This window comes from Martes martes (assembly GCF_963455335.1).
Source record: "Martes martes genome assembly, chromosome: 9".
Lineage (NCBI taxonomy): Eukaryota > Metazoa > Chordata > Mammalia > Carnivora > Mustelidae > Martes > Martes martes.
Window position 1 is genome coordinate 16530698 of NC_137896.1, and position 21851 is coordinate 16552548.

General features: G+C 47.6%; 1 protein-coding gene across 8 annotated transcripts in view; it reads left to right on the forward strand.

Annotated features, from left to right (window-relative positions):
- Positions 1–21851, forward strand: part of PTPRT (protein tyrosine phosphatase receptor type T) — a gene marked incomplete at both ends in the record, with an annotated part of 1058076 nt that overhangs the window by 366212 nt on the left and 670013 nt on the right. For all 8 annotated transcript variants that reach the window (XM_080814111.1, XM_080814118.1, XM_080814112.1 and 5 more), the window contains one exon: positions 15889–16063. In XM_080814111.1, the coding sequence (XP_080670237.1) occupies positions 15889–16063 (175 nt within the window). The remainder of the gene's footprint in view (positions 1–15888; positions 16064–21851) is intronic.

Consider the following 21851-nt stretch of genomic DNA (forward strand, 5'->3'; position numbering starts at 1 on the left):
CGAACCGTTGACCCTTGATCTCGCGTGGGTTTAAACTGGGTGTGTTCACTTCCACGTCGTTTTCTTTTTCCAATAAATACAGTACAGTAGTGTAAATGTATTTTCACTTCCTTATGGTTTTCTTTACATTTTCTTTTCTTTAACTTCACTGTAAGAATACTGTATATAAGGATGCCTGGGTGGCTCAGTCGGTTGAGTGGCTGCCTTTGGCTGAGGTCATGGTCCTGGGGTCCTGGGATCCAGTCCCGCATCAGGCTTCTTGCTGGGCGGGGAGCCTGCTTCTCTCTCTCCCTCTCCCTGCTGTTCTGCCTGCTTGTGCTGTCTCCGTCAAATAAATAAATAAAATCTTTTTTTAAAAAAGAGTACTGTATATAATACATATAACATATAAAGCATATATTTATTGACTATGTTATCAGTAAAGCTTCTGGTCCACATAGGCTATTAGTCGTTCAGTTTGGAGGGAGGAGATGAAAGTCCTACATGGATTTTTTTTGTTTTTACTGCAGTGGGGGTTGCTGTTTTTAACCCCATGTTGTTGAAGGGTCAACCGTGTAGTAATTTGCATGTCTTAGAATTTTCTATGAAGTCACACAGCATGTACTCTTCCTTTCACTCAACAGAACTATTTTGAGATTCCTCTATGATGTGTATAGATGTACTTTACTTAAAAATTTGGTTGAGTGATACTCCATTGTATGAAGATACCATGATTTCTTTACACATTCATCTGTGGATGGACACGTGGGTTGTTCAGTTATAGGTGATTTAAAAAACAAGTTGCTATGAACATTCACGGACTTAAAGGGACGTATAGGCAAATGCTTTCGTTTCTCCAGGACAGATGCCTGGAAGTGGAGTGGCTGGGTCATCTGGTAGACATGTAGCTTTAAAGAACTATGAGCTCTTTTCCCGTACAGTTGTACCATTTTGCATTCCCATCAGCAGTGGATAGGAGTTGTTGTCGCTTACCAACATCCCTGCCAGTGCTTGGTAAGGTCATTCTTTTCAGTTTGAGCCATTTGAACAGGTGTGTGGTGGTACTTCCTTGTGATTCTCCTTTCCCTTTGCCTCAGGACCAGTGATGTTGAACGCCTCTCCTTGTGCTCATTTGCTGGAATTCATGTGTTGTCTTTGGTGCTGTGTCTGTTTCACTTTTTTTGCTCCTTTTTATTGGTTGGTTTCCTCTTACTGCATGCTGAGAGTTCTCTGTATGTTCTAGATACAAACCCTTTGTCAGGTACATGCTTTGCAAATATTTTCTCTCTTTATCTGTGGGTTGTCTTTTCGTTCTCTTAATTGTAGCGTTGGAGGAGCAATTTTAAATTTGGATGAAATCAAATTTATCTATTTTTCTTTTTTGGATCTTGTCCTGGCATCGTTTCTAAGAAATCTTTGCCTAACTGAGGGTCACAATGATTTTTTTTTCCTTCTGTTTCCTTCTAGAAATCTTATAATCTTAACTTTTACATTTAGGTCTGTGATGCATTTTGAGTTCATTTTGCATATGGTGTGAGGTATGCATCGAAGTTTTTGTCCCTTTTTTTTTTTTTTCTTTTGGCGTGCATTTAGATATCTCTGTTGTTTCAGCATCATGAGCTGAAAAAGCTCATTCTTTCTCTGCTGTGTTGCTTTTGTCCACAGAGACAGGGGCTGGGCTCTTGAATTTGTTCCCTTGATCTCTTTGTCTCTCTTGGTGCCACGATCACGCTGCCTTGGTTCCTGTAAGCTTTATGATAGGTTTTGAAGTCCGGTGTTGTTAGTCCTCCAGTTCTTCTTCATTTTCACAGTGATTATGTCCATTCTAGGTCTTTTGCATTTCCATCTGACTTTTAGAATCACTTTGTCAGCTTCTACATGAAAAGCCTGTTGGGATTTTGATGGGGATTGATTGCATTGAATCTATAAATCACTTTTGCAGAGAACTGACAGCAATAATGACTTTTGTGGGTCTGAACGTGGTATAGTTCTTCATTTATTTAAGGTCTGTAGTGATTTCACCAGCACTTACTGTAATTTTCAGTGTTTAGGTCTGACACATTTTTTTGGTTAGACTTATCCGTGGTTATCTGGTATTTTGGTGTAAAAAGATCTCCTTTTCTGACTCTGACTGCTGGTGTATGAAGTACAATTGACTTTCATATATTGATCTTGTATCGTGTGACCCTGTTAAATGTAACAATGGCTGTTTGCATTTAAATTAATTAAATAAAATTCTGAACTTAGATGCCCATCACGCTAGTCGCATTTCAAGTGGACAGTAGTTATGGGCTTCTAGCAGCTACCATGTTGGACAAGTGCCCACAGGACGTTTGCAACATTGCAGGATGTCTTAGTGGAGAGCAGAGCTCAAGCTTCAACAAAGCATGAATAACAGTTGGAAGATTGTAACTGCAGTTACCTCCACCTTCACTTACCGAAAGATCTCCACCATCTCTTCTGGCTGACATAGTTTGGATCTTGGACCCCAGCCTATGCCCAGCCGTCTCTGCACACTTAGATGGAAGTTCATTGTATTGCTTCTCTTCTTGCGTTTGAACCCATTTCCTCTAGTTGGAAAATGCCTAGGTGGACGAGCACCTCTCATGGCTCTCTGTTCTTCCTTGCTCCTTAGCAGTGCAGTAGAATGAAAATAATAGTTGTGCCCGACCCTCTTGCTTCGCTGGGCTGCCTGCAGACCACGGGAATCATGGTAAACTTCCATGTGACACTCAAGTGTTTAGTGTTAATTAATCTTCCAGTTGTAGTTCGTATTGCTGTGCATCGGGCTTTCTAGAAGCTTTATCATTTCAGTGGCATTGCCTAGGTTGGGTCAGGAGACTGAGAAGGAACAATCACAATATTTTCAACACCTTTATTTAGCTTTTCCAATTATTTTATCATGATTATGGCTGCATTTCTGAGTTGCGCATCCCAAGCCTCAGCTTTATCAGCGGAAGGATTTAGAAGGTAATAGAAGTATTGGAGGAAATAGATAGAAACACGCGGTGTGGAGCTCTTCTGCATCTTACTTATTTACCGCCTTTTCAATGCAAACCAAATCTTATTTCACAGAACGTTTTTCAGGTGGCTTACAATGGGACATAAAGCGTGACAAGATAGCATAAATTAAAAGTGAGGCAACAGGAGATAGGAGGAAAGGAACACACTGCAGAGCTGGTCATAATGTTAAAACTGCGCTTCTCCACATCTGGGGCTTCCTGGTGGGTCACGGGCGGAGCCCGCAGCCCCGCAGCCATGAATGGCATGAAGGAAACTTGTCAGATACACAGTTCAGAGTGTCCACAAGATAAACACAAACCAATTGCTTGGGAAAATTCTAACTTGTTCACACAGAAGCCAGGCAGAAATTGTTCCCAGGGGTCCTCATAAAGAAAACAGTGATGGAAGGAACGGCGTTCTCTCTATTGAGGGCACACAAGTGAGTTTCACAGGCTCATTTCCCATATTGGTGCTCTGTGCAAAAGCACAGAGGGGGGGGGCGGGGGTTGGGCAATGCGATGGGACTGACGACCCCAACTCTCTGCTAATTGTCTCCATCCTGGGATACTTTAAATATAACTGGTGAATGAATAGTTTCAGTAGCTACTCCTTTAAGGAGACCACCAGAAATATTATCTCCCTCATCTGTATTTCAGGAAATATTGGGAGGTAGATGATCTACCCTGTGCTCTCCGGCAAATGCCAGCTTGGCTAGTCAAGTCCAGGCTTATATTCAACAGTGTGGTTAGAAGTGAGTTAACGTCTTTGTACAAAATAGGAGGCACCTGTTGTGACACCTGCCTGCCACTCAGGAGGCCACAGCACCCTGATCTGACACAGGCTGAGGCAGGAGCAAATTTCTCATGAGATGCTCCCTTAGATCTGTTCCAGCACCTGGAGGAGCAGCGTACAGACTGGCCCAGGTCTGTTCCACCAATCAGGGCTTCTGTGACTCAGTCTGAAGCTTTCCAAAATAAGCGAAACAGATATATTGTGACCAAGAGTCTTACCTGTCAACCATGCTATTTCCTTCTGTAGCTTCCAAAAGACACCAAGGAATCACTGTTGGTCATCAAAGATGGAAACATTTTTATCCACCAGCTTGAAGTCAGGGGAATAAAGCCAGTGACTTTGCTTTGCGACTAGTAGTCAGCGCCCCTTCTCTCCAGCAATGTTTCGGGCATGGTTGGTGGACTTTCAAGTTGAGCTAAATCCTTATGGTCTGTGTTGGAGAGAATGGTTGCCTTCCTTTCTATAGAGTGGGACTCTAGAGCTTGCTTATCCATAAGTGCTTTCTGATCATAAATTGGTAACTTAAAAAGGAAGACTAGCCCATACCTCTGTTTACTCTCTCCTGGAAACTTTCTATACCCTAAGAAACCTCCAGCTGCTGGTGTCGGCTTTTGTGGAATTACAATGCATGCTTTACCTTAAATCAATGGATGGGATCTATGCAAAAGCGTGTATCCCCAAGACTAGAACAATACTAGTCCTTTAGGGAAAAGGCTGATAGAGGCCACTGACAATTATAAACAAGCTCATTTTGTTTGGGAGTGATTTCTCCTTGAGAAGAGTATAATGCCATGGTCTCTGGTAGAAGGGCCTCACTCATGACTTGCTCATTCCTTACATGATATGTTGGCTTGAGCAACCCAAACTTACCATTTCTAAGCATTTCTGAAGCAAGTAGATGGTGCACATTCTGAGTGCAATGTCCAGTAAGCAAAGCAGCCTACAGTTTCGGCAGCCCTTTAAAAAAAAAAAGAATAGCGTGCAGGGTACAGCTAAGTGGAGGTGTGCTGAAAGATTATGAGTGCAGCACATAATCTGTATGTGGGTGCGTCTTTTCTGGAAGCTAGTTTGGCAGTAGGTAGCTAAAGTCTCAAATGCACATGTTCTTCTTACGAGTGATTTTACTTTTGGGAATTGATTGAAGAAAATAACCAGAGAGGGAAAAAAATGTATCTGCAAGTATGTTCCAAAGGATGAAACCTGAAAACATCCTGAACGTCCCCCAGAAGGGATTGAAGATGGAAATGCTGGCTTGGAGTCGTTAAATATCAGGTTATAGAAGTATAGTGAGTGCCATTCTCACAATAGGTGTTTAAGCGAAAAGAGCAGGTTATAAAACAATGTGTTCAGTATATTTTTTCGTCAAAAAATAAACGTCAATGCATATTTATGTGCACGAATATATCCATACTTCTATAAATAGTATTCTGCATCAGCACTCTAAGACAAATACCAGGACACGTAGTAATTGACTGTGATGGTAGATTATGTTTGCTTTGTATTTTCACCTTTTCTGTCTCCTCCAAATACTTTAAATGAATATAGGTGACTAATAGAAACAGAAAAACAAAACAAAAACACGAGGCCCAGCAGAATGAGAAGCAGCAGCCCCCCCTCCACTTTCCTGCACGCTCTCCTTACCAGCAGATGCCGTCCATCCGAGAGGAGGGGTTAGAAATACTGTGTGTGTGGCGCCCGGTCTTTATGGAAGACTGTGGTCCATTGGGCTCCGAGCAGGCTGAGTCAGTCCCAGGCAACCCTACAAAGGATCTGCTTCCCCACGGGTTTGTAACAACAAATAACATGTGACGCGTCACAGAAAGGAGGTCGTGAGTTTGAGCGCTTGGCACAGATCTCAGGAGGGGCAGCATATGTGTTTAGACAAATCGCAAGCATTGGACCGGGAGCAGACCCTAATCGGGCAGGAAAAGGCTCTTGCCCTGTGGGCGCATCAGCTCGACAGCAGTCACACCAGGGCTGACGAGATAAGCAGACATGTCAGTCCTTTCTGCCATCGATGTTTCCGGCCAACCTGGTTCTCCACTGCTGCTGGCTCGGGGCTGTGTACGTGCTGGACCCAGCTCCTCCACCTCCTGCCTACATCTGTACCAGGGGTCCCTCCCCTGTGGGGCTGCTGTTGAAACCTGTGGCAGCACCACAGCTAAACAGTAGTGGTCTGTGGACGAGAACATAGCAGCTGACGTTGATAGCTTGGTTACACATAGGATGGACTTAATTCTCACACCCAGGCTTTCTGGCAGTTGTTACTTTTAATTCTATTTGTAGAAGAGACTAAGTCTTGGAGGGGGTCAGTGAGCCCCACAGGCCAGAGTCTCATTCCTTCCCGCCTTCCCCTGCCCCCGGCCAAGTCCAGTGAGAATGACATGAGGGGGAATCTGGGCCAGATTTGCATACAGGGGGGAGCTCTGGGCTTGGGAATCCCAGGGTTAGCTTCATTGAAATATAATTCATAAACCATAAAGCTTAGCAAGTCTAGAATCCAGTGGTTTCTAGTGTATTTGCAGTCAGGGCGCTGTCATCACATACTTTGTCTTTCCTTCTTTTCACCTGTAGGTACCTTAGATCAAAAAACAGCTCCTTTAGGGACGCCTGGGTGGCTCAGTTGGTTAAGCAGCTGCCTTCGGCTCAGGTCATGATCCCGGCGTCCTGGGATCGAGTCCCACATCGGGCTCCTTGCTCGGCGGGGAGCCTGCTTCTCCCTCTGCCTGCCACTCTGTCTGCTTGTGCTCACTCTCGCTCCTCTCTCTCTCTCTCTGACAAATAAATAAATAAATAAATCTTTAAAAAAAAAAAAAAAAACAGCTCCTTTAGGGCAACCCAGGGGATGTGAATCTAGCTGGGCTTTGGATCTACAGAAAAGGTTGCGTTCTCCCCAGTTCCTCTGTTCCTAATACAGGAACCCCTCCTCCTGTACAGCACGTCTCTGAGGACTGTAGCCACCTCACACCTGCAAATTTCCCTTCTCACACTTACTCTTTCCTCCTTCACTTCCTAATGCCCTTTCCTGGGGATCTTCTATCAGCCCACCCTCAGCTGATGTTGGGATTTGATCACTGCCCCTCCCAAGCTCAGCACCTGGGAGCTGGGGGAAGTGTGGTGAGCACGGCGCACCTGCTTCGTGTCCTCTTGGGGCTTACCTTCAGACAGCAGAGACAGACAGTAAGCAGCTAACACGGAATTCAGTATTTCAGCACAAATGTGACCAGGCTACCAGGGGAAGAGGAGGGTCTGTTCGGAAATTCTCTCCTGAGTATCTATCTGAGATGTGCCCTTGGAGGAAGTGGCCTTGATTAGAGTTCTGAGGGGGACCCGGAACTAGCCAAAGGGAGATAGTGCCACTCGGAGGTAGTGGGGAGGCACATAAACTGGCCGTGCACCACCTGCACACCCTCTTTGCTCAGGGCTTCCCACTCCCTATGGGGCTTAATCCAGGATGCTCCCGACTCTGCAGGAGCTCTGAACCCCGAGATCCACCCCAAATGAGCAGTCAGCCACGCATGCAGGGGGCCCCTGGGAGGACTTCAGCCCAGCTAATCAAAAATGATTTATGTCCACTTGTATTTCTTTTAACTTTTAATAAAAAATAATCAAAAGCTATCCTTTAGAGACTGCCAGAGAGGTACAAATAGGCTCGTAAGGGAATCAGTGAGTCAGGTTTGAGTTTCCAGACGTCGTGCTGTTGAAGCAATATGCCTTGAAGTGAAAAGCATATTCACTTACAAATGAATGGTGAGAGTTTCACCTAAATATTTCCTAGCCAGGAAAGAAGGCTCCCAGGATTCTGTGTCGGAACATCTCCTGTGAAACCGGCATCCTGTCTGTTGCAAACCCTTTCCCTTTCGTGAAAGACAGCACCGTTTCCACTTTGACCAATCATAAATCAATTACAAGCCTGCGTGGCCTCTCTGAAATAATGGCAGCCGTTTTGCAGGCTATGTCTTATTTCTTTGTGCAGGGAATAATGCCGTGACATAGGAGCAGAGGGCAGGGGGCATTGCAGAACAGTGAGGCCATTAGAGATGCCTCCGTAGCTAGAACAGAGTAGCGTGAAAACAGCAGACTCTCCATGGTGTCAGCTGCTTCTCTGGCATCCTCTCGAGGTAGTTCCTGAAGACAGGTCTTGCCTGGGACTGGGAGGATGCACGTGTGCTAGGGTCCGAAATATTAAAGTGGGTATTTGCAGCCCCTCCTCTTGCAAAGAGTGACTCTCAAATGTAAAAAAAAAAAAAAAAAAAAAAAGGGGCGGCTAAGGAATGGTGGAATTTGAGTTGTTTTAAAAGAGAGTCAAACAGATGAAAGAGGAGAAAGAAAAACGAGAGATTTCAAAGGAAGCTGTTGCTGTGATGGGAGAGGCAGGAGTATAAAATGGGATTAAGCAGTACCACCACTTGGGTTTCACAGGGCCTTCGTTCAGCTGAGGATGTGGGTTGATTCCCCCCCGCCCCGCCCCTGCTCCTCTCCCCCGCATGGCTGAATTGGACAGAGGTTCACCTTCTGGGCAGAAGCATCCTCATGGCTTAGAGCTTGGTGGGCAGACAAAGCCTCTGGGCAAAGAAAACAGATAACCTTCCTCCAGTGCATTCCGTGAGCTGACGAGTGTGGACTCTGGTTTGCCAGGAGAGCCTAAGCTGGCTCTGAACGGTGCACCAGTGGCTGGCCGTCTTTGGTGCAGTTGCTCAACCAGGGGAAATGGCCTGGATTTAACAGTGTTTCCGTTCATGTATTCTGCGGGATGGTTTGACTCCTTACTTTCCACTGAGGGACTTAGGATGGTAGTGACCTTCATGTCATAGAAACCTAGGACAAAGCGAGCAGCCTCAGCGTCACTCGAGAAGTTGTTAGAAATGCAGGTTATCTAGGCTTGCCCCTGACCGACAGAATCCCCCTCAAGGTAATTCCAGGGCCTGCTGACTTTTGAGAACCACTGCTTTAGACTCATGAATTTGGATTAAGAAAACCTCACTTGAGCCCAATAGCCTGTCGGGTATGCCATTGCTTAATGACGTACTCAGAGAGCCTGTTAGGCCAGAATGGGATAGATGCTTGGGCAATGCGTCTTCACGTGGGTATTTCTGACTTAGAGATCACTGAGGTTTCCAGAAAGCTAGGCATCTCGGTTTCTGTCGCAGAGTCTCCCAGACTGTTTTCTCGGGAGCCCTCATTTCCCGCAAGATAGCAGTTGATGCTCTTTGAATAAGCAAAGTAAGTTTCTGGAACACTGCATGCTCTACCCACCCCTCACAGAGTCCTGGTGTAACTGCGCACGGTCCTATAGGGATGGCACTTGGACAATGGGGTGATAAGGCCTCAGTCTCTGGAATCAGATCCCCTGGGTCCACGTGCTAATTCAGTCACTCGGCAAAGTCATATGAGGACTTGCTTCTGCCCGTGTGGTTGGTTCTGACTCACTGAGTCAGAATCTGCCTTTTTAAGGAGATTGCCAGGGGATTTGTATGCCCCATTCATAAGGCGTGTTGCTTGACCTAGTTCTGCCTTAGTTTCCTCATTTGTAAAATAGGAGTAATGAATAGGGCTTCTCTCATGCTTTATGGGGCATTGAGAAGCACCTGGAGGGTTTGTTAAAACCAGACGGGCTCCATCCCTGGAGATCCTGACTGACTAGGTTTGGGGTGGGGCCACAGAATTTGCATTTCCAACAGGCTCCCCAGGGAACGCTTCTGTAGTGGGTGTGCAGACCATGCTTTGAGAACTAGTATTCTGGAACATTCTAAGAGCACAGCTCTCTCCGTGCAGATCCTGTTGTCCTCCAGGACGCATAGTGCTTCCACACTCAACTTTATACTTGACCCTTTTTGCCATTTTGTTGGAATTTTAACCCAGCCTATAAATTCCTCTGGGCAGAAATTACACCTTCCACACTCCCTCGTCTATCATTTTGTGTGTCGTTGAAAAATGAGGACATTTCCAGTGTTGTTAATAATAGAACAAGGAAGGGGAAAAACTCAGATTGCCAACCCCAATAAACAGTGTCTACAAATGGACACCAGCCATGGAATTCTCTCTAAAATTTGCATTTCCAGCAGCTTTCCAGGTGATACCGATGGTCCAGGAACTCCCCCACCCCCACCCCCGAGAAGCACTTTCGTAGAGATTTTTAACGGATTAAGTGCATTCTGTCATGTAAGCCAGTTAACACGGTGCCTGGCAAGGGCTTCATACTCAAAAATGTTAATGTGACTTTTACTTAATAAATGCTCAGACAAATCCTGTTAGGATGAACGAAATATTTATCAAACTCACTTAGGTATGCAGCTCTTTACTCATGGGAGATAGATGGATTCTGGGGGGAAGCCGTGTGTCACTGCAGGGTGCTCAAGCTTTCCATGTAGCGAGTGTTCAGTGGAGGCCGTTCCCGGTCTGGCCGCCTCCCCCATTCCCCCTGCCCCCCCGAACAGGTTCAGGAGCGACTTACCACCATATCTCAAAGCAGTGGCTCGTGGGACTTTAGGAGACCCACGTATAAGGTCCTGGAGGAGGAGGAGGCAGGGACAGGAAAGCGCTGGGTAGAACGGATGCTGTCGGTGTCCTGGACAGTGTTCGTTCGTTCGTTCGTTCTTTCTTTCTTTCTTTTTTTTTTTTTTAAAGATTTTACTTACTTCACAGAGGGAGAGAGAGATCACAAGCAGGCAGAGCAGCAGGCAGAGAGGGGGGAAGCAGGCTCCCTGCTGAGCAGAGAGCCCGATGCGGGGCTTGATCCCAGGACCCTGAGATCATGACCTGAGCTGAAGGCAGAGGCTTAACCCACTGAGCCACCCAGGTGCCCCGACAGTGTCCTTTCTGAGCCAGTGCCCCCAGCCCTAAGGCACTGCGTGGCTGTCTGCTAACGGCTCCCAGCTCCCCTTCCCCGGAGAACTGCTTTGGGGCAAATGGGAATGGTTTCCTTCTTTCCCCACCAGGCAGGCCATGGCCAACGACTGGCTGATACGGGGTACCGGCGCTGGCTCCTGGACTCAAGCTGGGATCAGCTCTGGTACACTTCAGGTTCCCGAGGTCCCGGGGAGTCAGGCCAAAGCTGGACTGTTTCGACCACATCACTCCTCAGTGGCTCCTTCCCTCACTGTCCTTCATCCCCCTTTTCCTGAGGGCACTCGGTAGGTCCCCATGTCTCAGGCTCTGCTTCTGGGGAGCCCGGCTCGATCGGTGCCCACTGGGAAATTTCTCCAGTTTGCCCTGGACACAGAGGGACGAGAAGATGACTCCATTTTAGCTTAACAGATGTAGGTCTGAAAGAAGAAAGGAGCTATGCCCGAAATTTCAGAGGAAGGATATACTTATATGTGAAAAAATTCTACAGGCACCAAAAGAAAATTTCCAGCGTGCAGGACTGGTGACTCGGGAGCCTGATAGATGCTTCCGCAGGCTTCCGTATGCATTATCCATGTCACGCTTCTGTCTGGCTTTCCCCGAGATTTTGACTTCTCTTTGCTGTCCTTCTCCTCTTTCCCAGCATCCCAGCGTTTATATCCCCATGTATGTACATGGCACCTGGCATCTTGCTTGCGAGGATTTACTTTTTCACCTTGTCTCTGGGCTGTGGTCCATTTCCGGCTCCCGGCACCCTGCCCGCTCCACCCTTCCCTGTGCCCACTCAAACCTGCTCAGTTGCCTGTGAGCCTGAATGTCGTGACTCTGTTCCCGCTTGATGAAACCTCCCTTTGTTTTCTCCCCTTGCGTTTTCCTTCCTGCCTGTGTATGGGGCTGAGACCATGGTTGGAACCTGTGCTGCTTACACAGTCCCTCTGCTTAAACCCCTTCTCCACATTGCCAGTGTTCTGGTAGCTGAGTGCGTCACCGTGCCTGGTCTCCTAGGATCTCCCCTGATGTCAGGTCCCCGGTGGCTGCTCCTTTGTCTTGACCTTCAGCACCTACTTCCCCTTCTGTCTGGGCTCATCTCTCTAACTTAACCTTCATTTCTCCTTGCCGGGGGTCCATTGCAGTGCCGTTTCCTACCATGGCTCTCGTCTCTCCTGCCCGTTCCTGTCCTGCTGTTGCCTGCTCCCAATATGACAAGTGTGATTATCAAAAGGCCTATTTTCCAGAGATTTTATAAGACAACCCGCAATTTCCTATCCTTCGAGGGGAGAAAGCTTGGTGGTTCAGGGACTAAAAAGAAAAATGTGAATGGTTCAGAGAGATGCATTAGTTCTCTCTGGTTGTTCTGGAATGTGACATCATTATGAAGAAAAGCAAAAATACTGGAGGCCACATCAAAATAAAAAAATTTTTTAAGAATTTATTTATTTAACAGAGAGAGAAAGTGGGAGACAGAGGGAGAGGGAGAAGCAGGCTCCCCGGCTCAGCAGGGAACCCGATGTAGGACTCGATCCTGGGACCCTGGGATCATGACCTAGGCCAAAGGCAGATGCTTAACCAACTGAGCCACCCATGTGCCCAATAAAATTGAAACTAAGTGTGAAAAATGAATGTTTTGCACTTAATTGGTTCTTTGCTGTTTGTTAGTTTCTTACGGCTGATGTAACAAATTAGACTTAGTGGCTAAAACAACACAAATTTATTACTTTGCGGTGTGGGGATCAGAGGTCAGATATGAGTCTTACAGGGGCGCCTTGGTGGCTCAGTGGGTTAAAGCCTCTACCTTCGGCTCAGGTCATGATCCCAGGGTCCTGGGATTGAGCCCCGCATTGGGTTCTCTGCTCCGTGGGGAGCCTGCTTCCTCCTTTCTGCCTGCCTCTCTGCCTACTTGTGATCTCTGTCTGTCAAATAAATAAATAAATAAATAAATAAATAAATAAAAAAGAAAAGAAATGAGTCTTACAGGGTTAGGTCGAGGTGTTGGCCAGGCTGCATTTCTTCTAGAGGCTCTAGCAGAGAATATGCTCTTACCTTTCCCAGCTTCTGGAAGCTGTCTGCATTCTTTGGTTCTCGCTTCTTCCTCCATCTTCAAGCCGTCAGTCATGTCATTCTGACTTCTGCTTCTGTCACCACATGTCCCATCTCTCGCTCTGACCCTCCTCCATCGCTCTCACGCGAGGCCCGTCGTGATGACATGGGGCCCACCTGTGTCATCCAGGATCATCCTCAAATCTCCAGATCCTGAGCTTAATCAACATCTTCAAAGTCCCTTTTGCCATGGAAGGTGACGTACTCCCAGGTTGCTGTTACTAGCGTTACTAGCCCATGGACATTGTGGGGGGCTATCAGCCCTACCCCACTTTTCATGGTTAGTTTCGTGGTTAATTTGGAGAGCTCAGCTCACACCAGAATGCACTGTCGTGGCCAAATGGCCTGTACTCCTTCCCGTTGATGCATCAGGAGAACGTCACAAAGTGGGCACATCCATTAGAGGTGTAAGGAAAACAAAGCCGAGAGAAATGAAACCAGGGCCCAAGACTGCACATATGCATTTGTGTGCATTTGTTTATTATCATTTCCTGTCCCGTCTTGCCCTGGCTCCCGCCCTGACCTCTCTCAAGTATGCAGTCTCCTGGGAGCTCCACTGTGACCACTGGGGGCCCAGCCACATCCGAGAGAGGTGGTCTGGGCTTTGGAAGCAGTTACAGATGAGACGTTTTAGGCCAAATTGCTTTATTTTTTTATCAGCACATTAGGTTTTTTTTCTTTTTTTTCTGCCTAGATTTTTAAATCCTTCTTTATCCTTAATGTCCAATATTTTTGTGAGATAAAACACATATCTCGATGGTTGTGGTTCTCATAAATTTTGTCACGTGAACGGTAGGCCATGGCAGTCTGAGGAGTTAGGTTTTGTTTTCATCCAGGCAAGTGAGCTCATGCAACCTGGGTCAGGATTTGTGTTCCATTCCCCGAGTTCCCATCGTCCGGCAAACCAATTACTCATCCAGCACGTCGTCTGATCTCTGTTTTCTTCCTGTTTGCCTCCCTCCTGCCCTTTTGTCAGTGCCTTCCTGGCGATCTGGGTTATTTTCTCAAGCCTCTGGGACCTGGTCGGTGTTTTTCTGCGGTGTTGATTCTGCAATTCACTTCTGGTGCCATTCCGAATCCTGCAAATGGTGCCCTTGTTTGTTTCCCGTAATTCTTCTGGGGTTTATTTTCTTCCTTTGTACTGTTCCGTATCCACTCACCTCTTAGCGGGTGCTCTTTACAATTCATGTGCTGGTACCGTGCTTGGTGTCTGTCTTGTCTCCCACATTTCTTGGTTGTTCAAAGCGTTGGAGGTCTGAGGAAAATGTGTCATGGGCTGCCTGTGTCATGAGCTGTCTGGCCGGGACATAGGCATTTTTGCTTATTTCCCCATATGTGGCAGTCCTTCCTCTACCCCGTCTTTGCCTTTTTTTTTCTTTTTTGGTCCTCAGCTAAGAAATTGTTGGCACATGGGTAGACCTTGGCCACACCCATTAGCCACTCTCTTCCACATGTGGGAATGAGTGTGCTAGAGGAGGTGAGGGTTGGGGAGTCGTTACCGCACATTAGAGCAACACGTGGTGTCTTTGGGCCAAGGGCTGACACCCGATGGCCTGCATTCAAATCAAATAGGCCTTTCCTTTATTTCCTTTATTCTTTTCAAGTATAAAAGCAGTGTTTGAAAATCTAGAGAATGCCAAAAAGTAAGAAGAAGAAATCCGTCCCCTCTGATCTCCCCGTCCCGTCCAGAGCAAGTCACACAGAGGCCTTGGCTTCTCCGTGTTTCTTGGGTGTTTGCTCCCTTCCCTCTTCTGCCATTCCATCTCATTTGCTTGGGGGCAGCTGAGCACAGTAGCTGTACCCCTTCTCGTGTCCCAGTCCCGACCCGTCACTGATGGGCACGTGGATGGGTGGAAGCAGGTCGTGTGTGTGCTGGAGGTGTTTGCCGTGGACAGGAAGGGATGAAGATCGCATCGTGGAAGTTTTCCAGGTGTGGGGAAGCTCCTAAATCCTAAAGTTTCCCAAAAATCCAAGCAGATGATGGAAGCAGCTCATTTTTACTTTTGGAAACCAAATAGAGGCAGGGAGGGTAGGGTCTCAGTGAGAAGGTGCTTGACCCAAAGTCAGAAAGGCTGGATAAGGGACTTCCATGGTCTGCATATTTACTGAGCCACACTGACATTTGGATTCTGCTAAGAAGAGCAGTAATACCTCAAACAAGGCTGGGAGGATTTAAAAGGAGATTCAGGGTCTGGCGCTTAGAAGGTGCTTAAGAAATAGTCCCTCAGGCTGCATCCTCTGGCACGTGCCTTCCCGGTTGTCGCAACGCCGCTGCTATGGGAGGGGCTCATTCAAACTCAGAATATCACACCTGAGAGTCAGCACAGCACAGACGGAAACACTTGTGCATTCACCTTGATTCCACAAATGTTTTCCAAGTCCGGAAGTTGCGCACAGTGCCAGAGCTACAAAGGGGCTAAAGGATGCTCTCAGGGAGCTCTGAGTCTAGTCTACAGGGGGAGACGTGTAGGCCAAAAAACCCCCAAAATGAAACAACAAAACCACTAGAGAGTGAAGAGCTTCTAGAAGGCGGTGTGATAGGCCAACTTACTGGAGATGGCAATGTGCTGAGCGTGAGTTCTTAAGGGTGAAGGACTGTCCCCAGGCAGACAGGAGGTTCTATGCCAAGGAAAAAGCAAATGCCGAGGAGGAGAGGTGCTGGGGAGCCCCCATCCACACCGTACCTGGGGACAGATGGGTCCCTGTGGAGTGGATTTGGCCTGTGGTTGGGGTAACACGGCCCTAGCTGTGGGGCTAGGGGCCGGGCTGTTTATTGTCACTTCGTGGGTTATATTTTCAGTAGCCTATCTGAGTCTGTCTTTGGGGGAACCTTGTGGGTTCTGCTTAAGAGATGAAGGAAGATGGGAGGAAGGCTCAGAGCCAAATGCCAGCCTCAAACTCAAGCCAAGCGAGGAACCAAGGTATTGGGAAGAAGCCTGTGCCTTCTCTCCTTGCCATCAGGCATTCCCCTCCCGAATCAGCTCACGAGCAAATTTTATACTTTAGTCCGATCACTTGCAGAAGCCAGCCACGGACAGTCCTTCTTATGGAAAGCCATGGCCCCAGGGACGTGGGGACAGGTAGAGCTTCCGAGCTGGGGGAAGCTCCCGGCCCCTGGGGGGCCATAGGATGATGTGATTTCTCCTCCCCCTCCCTCCCTCTGTCCTGCAGCAGTGGAACGGCAGGGACACGGCCCTCATGGTCACCCGCGTGGTCAACCACCGACGCTTTTCAGCCACGGTCAGCGTGGCCGACACTGCCCAGCGGAGTGTGAGCAAATACCGCTGTGTGATCCGTTCCGACGGCGGCTCCGGCGTGTCCAACTACGCGGAGCTCATCGTGAAAGGTGAGTGGCCCCTCCCATGGGGCTGGTTTTGCCGCCTGCCCCGGCCCCATCTTCAGAGGGTGGGGGGGCATCCAGGGGCCTCCTCTCTGCTGCTATTCCTCCTCCCCGTCAGTCCAGAGACAAGCCATTTCCAGTCTCCCCGCTCCCACCCTGCAGAGAAAGGGGCGGAGTTTCTGTAAAATCATGCATGTTGCATGTCAAGTCCAAGTTCAGTCTTATTATAGGGCTCACCTGTGCAAGCCTCTGGGGTATACAACACAGAAGGTGTCTCCAGATTTGGCTTTATTTTGTGTTTAAAATTTGAATGAGCCAACGTCCTTGTGTTTTGGTGGTGGTCTACTGCTGTGTTCGGAGAGTACAATTGTTTCTGAGGGATTTTCTTTTTTTTAACTGAAAACTTGATTTAATAACAATATTTTGGAAGGACTTTCGAAATAAATGCACCCCCACACCCCTTGGCCTTGATTCAATTCTTTCCAATTTTCTTGTTCTTGTTCACCTTGAGGTATTGTCGACATGCTTTACATTAAAATATGCACGTTGCTGCCTTCTCTGCTCCTTCCAAGGAGCTGGATCTCCCGTTTATTTCTGAAAGTCTATATAATCTTTGTTGTAATGCTTAATGGTTATATATTGTTTCATCAAGTGAATCACCCCATTTCTTAAAATCTCCCCATTTGTAGTCATTTACGTAATTCCAGGTGTTTCTGTTTTTGTTTTATCTTTCCTCTCTGCATCAATTAACACCTCAATGGGGTTCTTCCAAAGAGAACATTTTTATTCTATTGAACCAGCTTATTGCCTTGGATAAATTCCCTAGCGGTAGAGTTGGTAGGCCAAAGAATATGAGCATCTTTATGGATTTTTCTTTGTGTTGCAATATTGGTTTTGCAAAAAAAAGAGGGGGGGGGGTTGACAGTTTACACTGGAAAACTGCAGTGTGTAGACGTACTCGTTTTCCAGCGTCATGTTCACCGATTAAAATTTTAATATAGTGTAATTTAGTGAACGAAATAATGAAGCTATTCATCTCACGTTAGCTGTGGAATGTTAGCCAGTGTGTTTGAAGGTGAAAACGTGGATTGACCCCCGTCTGCACCCCCCGGAAGTCTCCTGAGTTTGTTTCCTTGCTCAAAGACCAGTTGGTGTGAGGGCCTTGACCCCTAGTTGCTGACCCCTTGACCTCTAGTTGGTAGCCCTGCCTGAACCTAGGCTGGGAGCTGTGATCTGAGACTCTCCCTCCTGGGCTGTCCTGACTCGAGGTGGATAGTCGCATGGCTGACCATTTGTCGTCAGTCAGGTCTCAGCTTGAATGTCGTCATGCCATTCTCCTCTGAGAGGATGTCCTCAGCCCCCACACCAGCTGGGTGCCTTCTAGCCGGTCACCTTGTCCCTTGTTCTACATAGCACTTATCATGCTTCAAAATTATATTTTTCCTTTATTCGTGTTCTTGGTAATTTTCCATCTTGTCCTTTAGAACCTGAGTGTGGCGAGAATAGGAACATTTTGTTGTTGCTGTTGTTTGGTTCATGGTTCACAGTTCCCCCCAGGCTTAGCCAAGTGGTTGGCACGAGGCTGGAGCACGCCCAAATACGAACCCACTGGCGTTCGGCCGTTTGGACCCGTGCAGTTGGTCATTTCACAAGGCTCAGCCTTAAAATATTTGAATGATGGATGAGGGAATGAATTATTGGCCTCAGCAGGAACTCATTTCGTCTCCATAATGCCATGAACACTTAAGCTGAAGATCAACAAATTAGGCAGTCATGAACCAAACAACCAACGGGGGAAAAAAAAATCTTAAAATCGTTTACATTGAATGCCATTAATATATACAAGAAGCCATCATTTCAGTCACATTAGTCTCCTATATATGCTTTTTTGGTGCTGTGAGATTGATTTCCATGACACAGCGGCCTTTTGCAGGCCTCTTGGCACTCAGTGGCTCTGCAACTTCCAGAGATGTCCCCTCTGGAAGTTCTTCGGACCTCTTCCATGGCAGCCTTGCACGCTGGAGTGGGAGCCCACCAGAGGATGGACTGTGTCCACTCATGCCCTCCACGGGCTCGCCCACACCTTGCAGGTGCCCGGCACAAGGGTGGTAAGGAGATAACGGGTCGAGTGACCATGGCCGCTGCTGGAGCACTCTGAGCTTTCACACACACCAATGGAACCAGAAGGTGCTGGGTTTATTCTCCCTTTACTTCCCTCATTGAGGACAAGGAGGAGGTGTGGGACACCAGATCTGGAGGCCTTTGGGATAGAGGATGCGATTTCCATGGGGGAAACATCATGTCCTTTGTTTGGAGGGTGGCCGGGGTTTGTTGAGACAGTGGTTTATCCTTTGTGGACTGTGCCCCCTGGGCTGGGTTCAGGCTGGGGGTGAGCAGTGCACTGGCCACATGTGGTACTATAATCCCAGAGCCACAGCTGTGCCCAGCGCCTTCTCCTGCGGCCCTCGCCAGTCTGTGCTGGGTGACACGCTGACTGGCCACCTTCGGAGGTCTCCTTCATGATGTGTGCTCCCTGTGACCTGGTTCCTGTTTATTACACCTCGATGAAATCCTTTATGCGATAGCACTTTTTTTGGTGACCCTTTTTGCCCCCTTTTTGTATTCAGTAGGTGGCAAGCTAGGAGCTGGGCCCCTCGAATGTGGAAGTCCCTTCACATACGTGGTCTCGTGTAGTCCTCTAGTTGTGGCGCTGAACTTCGGGTGTATTTTAATTAATTTCACAGTGGGGAAAGCAACCGCAGCCAGCCTGAGAAACCATCCTTAGGGGCAGAGCCGGGGTCCGGCCTGGGGCTGGCTTCTGCTATTTCAGCCGTAGCTGGAGGGCCTGAGGGTTGGGGCTTTGTTGGCACCTGCTATCATGATGTTATAAACAATGTTGAAAGGGTCCAGACTGCACACAGAGCTTGTGACACGTCTCTGGACCTGTGGCTAACTTGCCCTTTTAACTCCTTCTCCTGTCGTTAGTCCCCACCTCTCTGGAATGGAGGGTTTCCTACTTTCCACGCTCTCAGAGAAATGAACTTAACCCTTTACCACACACACACAGACACACCCCTACATAGCTAGTGGTAACTGAGCCAAGTAAGAAAATGAAAGGCCCGGGACACCCAGAGCAGCAGGAATTAGCAGGAGCCTGATCAGAGGAAGCCGGTCACCCTGGATGTCTGCCAGGAACCCATGGGAAGGCAGCAAACTGGAGCATTTGGGGGCAAGTGTCTCATGAAGAATGACTCACTGGCCTCTTAGAGCCTCTTACCATGACTTAGCAGGATGGTTACATACTTTAGTACTGAAATATTTACATTTGGGGGAAAAAAAAGGAAAAAAAAAACCAACAAAGAGTAAACATAAATCTTCCTTCTTTCAGGGAATGGAGAAGTCTTGAGAAAACAAAACAAAAATATTCTCAAGGGCTAAGTCTTCTCCTAGGGGATGGATAGTGCTGCCCAAACTGAGTTCCTTGTTCCTGGTTTACACCACACAAATGCCCTGGGGCAGGGTGGGGCAGGCAGCTGACCTGGGCGTGTCATGGAAGGAAAACAACCCCTAGGCAGGTTTTTCTTCCCCAGATTTTCTTTACTTCATTCCAATTCAGAGACAGGAAAGACCTCTAGAGCCCCAGTCCGTCAATTTAAATCCTGACCCCATCTCGTCCCAGCCCTGTGACCTTGAACATCTCCCTCTTCCAGCATGAGCTGGCTGATCTGGGAATGGGAATGTAGGATTCCCTACCTCAGAGTGGTGTGTGTCCCGAGGATTCAAGGAGACCGTGTGTATAGACGTTCTTAGAAAGGGGCTTGGCCCATTGCTCTAGAAGCATTTGTTAAAAAAATAACTTGCCAAGGTTGGTAGGATTTCCCAGGTAAGGAGGTAAGAGATGGTGAGGGGCTGGGTGGGTGGGCCTCCTCTGCAGAGGGCCCACTGGTGGTCTCTCCCCATACAGTCCTGTGCCAAGCATAGGGAAAGGGAGGGAGGAGATACAAAAGTGTGGGTATCGACATGTAGGCTTGGGAAATTTGGGTCATGGGGTCCACGCTAGGTCAGACTCCCAGGGTGCCCCCCTGAATCCACCACTGATGAGTCAGGAATCTGGGAGCCAAGGAGATGTTAGCTGGTTCTTCTTGGGCTCAGCCGTCTGACCACGTGGCATCATCCCTTCATAACTTGGGCCATACTGGGGCTGGGAGGTCACAGGGCCTCTCAGTGCCCAAGGGTGCCAGGAGCTGGATGGAGGCCCCTCTGATGGTATCATAGCAGGTGCTGTCACCACACCAAGCAACATCTCTCTCTTAGTCGGTGTATTTATGGCTGGCTGGCTTGTGGTTCATGTGCTTTCCTGGGATTGTGAGCATCAGTGCTTTCAAAGATGCCTTGTAATTTGAGTGTGGGTAATATCAAATTCTCGGGGCGACACAGATCAAAATGAAAGCAAATTGGAATTACTTAATTCTGAAGAGCTGTTTATTGAGTTGCAATAATGTACCTGGGTATACGTTAGATTACTCTGTAATTGAGATTTCGCTCAGTTGACAGTCCAGCCCCTCAACCTGCCTGTTCTGGACCAGTGCTCACAAATGCACTCATTTTCTCCCTGTTTCTGGGTTCCCTCCTATCTTTGAGTTCAAGATGTGTTCACTTATCCCAAGCTTTATTCTGTAGGAGTCAGGGGGCTCCTGGGACATAGGTGTCTTCAACCCAAGTTATGTAGATAGGGACCTGGTGAAAATTTGCTAACATAAAAATTTGTTGTTAGTAGTGATTTTTATTTTTTTTTAAGATTTTATTTATTTATTTGACAGAGAGAAATCACAAGTAGGCAGAGAAGCAGGCAGAGAGAGGAGGAAGCAGGCTCCCTGCCAAGCAGAGAGCCCAATGTGGGACTCAGTCCCAGGGCCCTGAGATCATGACCTGAGCCAAAGGCAGAGGCTCAACCCACTGAGCCAACCCGGCGCCCCTTGGTAGTGATTTTTAAATCCATCTTCCGACTCCATATTAACAACCTACCATGGACTCAGAACCCTCTTATCAATATGTGAATTAGTGGCCAGAGGAAGTCGAAAGTCTCCGAAAGTCGAACACTGTGAGTCAGGTGTTCTGAATTAAATGCTGTTGTTGACTTCCTACCTGGGCAGCTTGGTAAGGTCAAGAATAGGGATTTTGGGTGGGAGTGTACCTGAGTTTCAATCTTAGTTCTGGCCCCAGCTATCTGGGTGACTTCAGGTTAATCATGTGTTCCCTCTGGGCCTCAGGCTCCTCATCTGTTCAGTGGGTGAGTGTATCTCATTGGATCCATTATGAGAAGGAGGACCCCCCCCACCCCAAGTTGTGTCTGTAAGTATCAGTAATCACATTTTACTACGATTTGAAGGCATATTGCTTAAGTACATTGGCTCTTTTCCTTGTCCCACATAAAGGAACAGTAACTTGTATGATATAAATTTAAGTTTAGCCATCTTAAGATCTGTCTCTGAAATAGGATCGAGGTCACCAAATGCAGCCTGTTGTTCAAAGTCAGTTGCAGAAATGCTTTATTGTGCTGCACTTTATTATTATTATTTTTTTTAACATTGTGAAATCGCATCAGCCTGGGCCATGTTGCGCCTGCAGCGGCCTCCTGAAATCGCATCAGCCTGGGCCATGTTGCGCCTGCAGCGGCAGCTTTGGGTGAATGTGGCTATGCCATTCTGGGACACACACTGCACAACTGACCATGGCCCCTCCTTTGGCCCATTTTGCTGACGTCACTAGTTTGGTTTCTGGAGGCCTTTGAGTT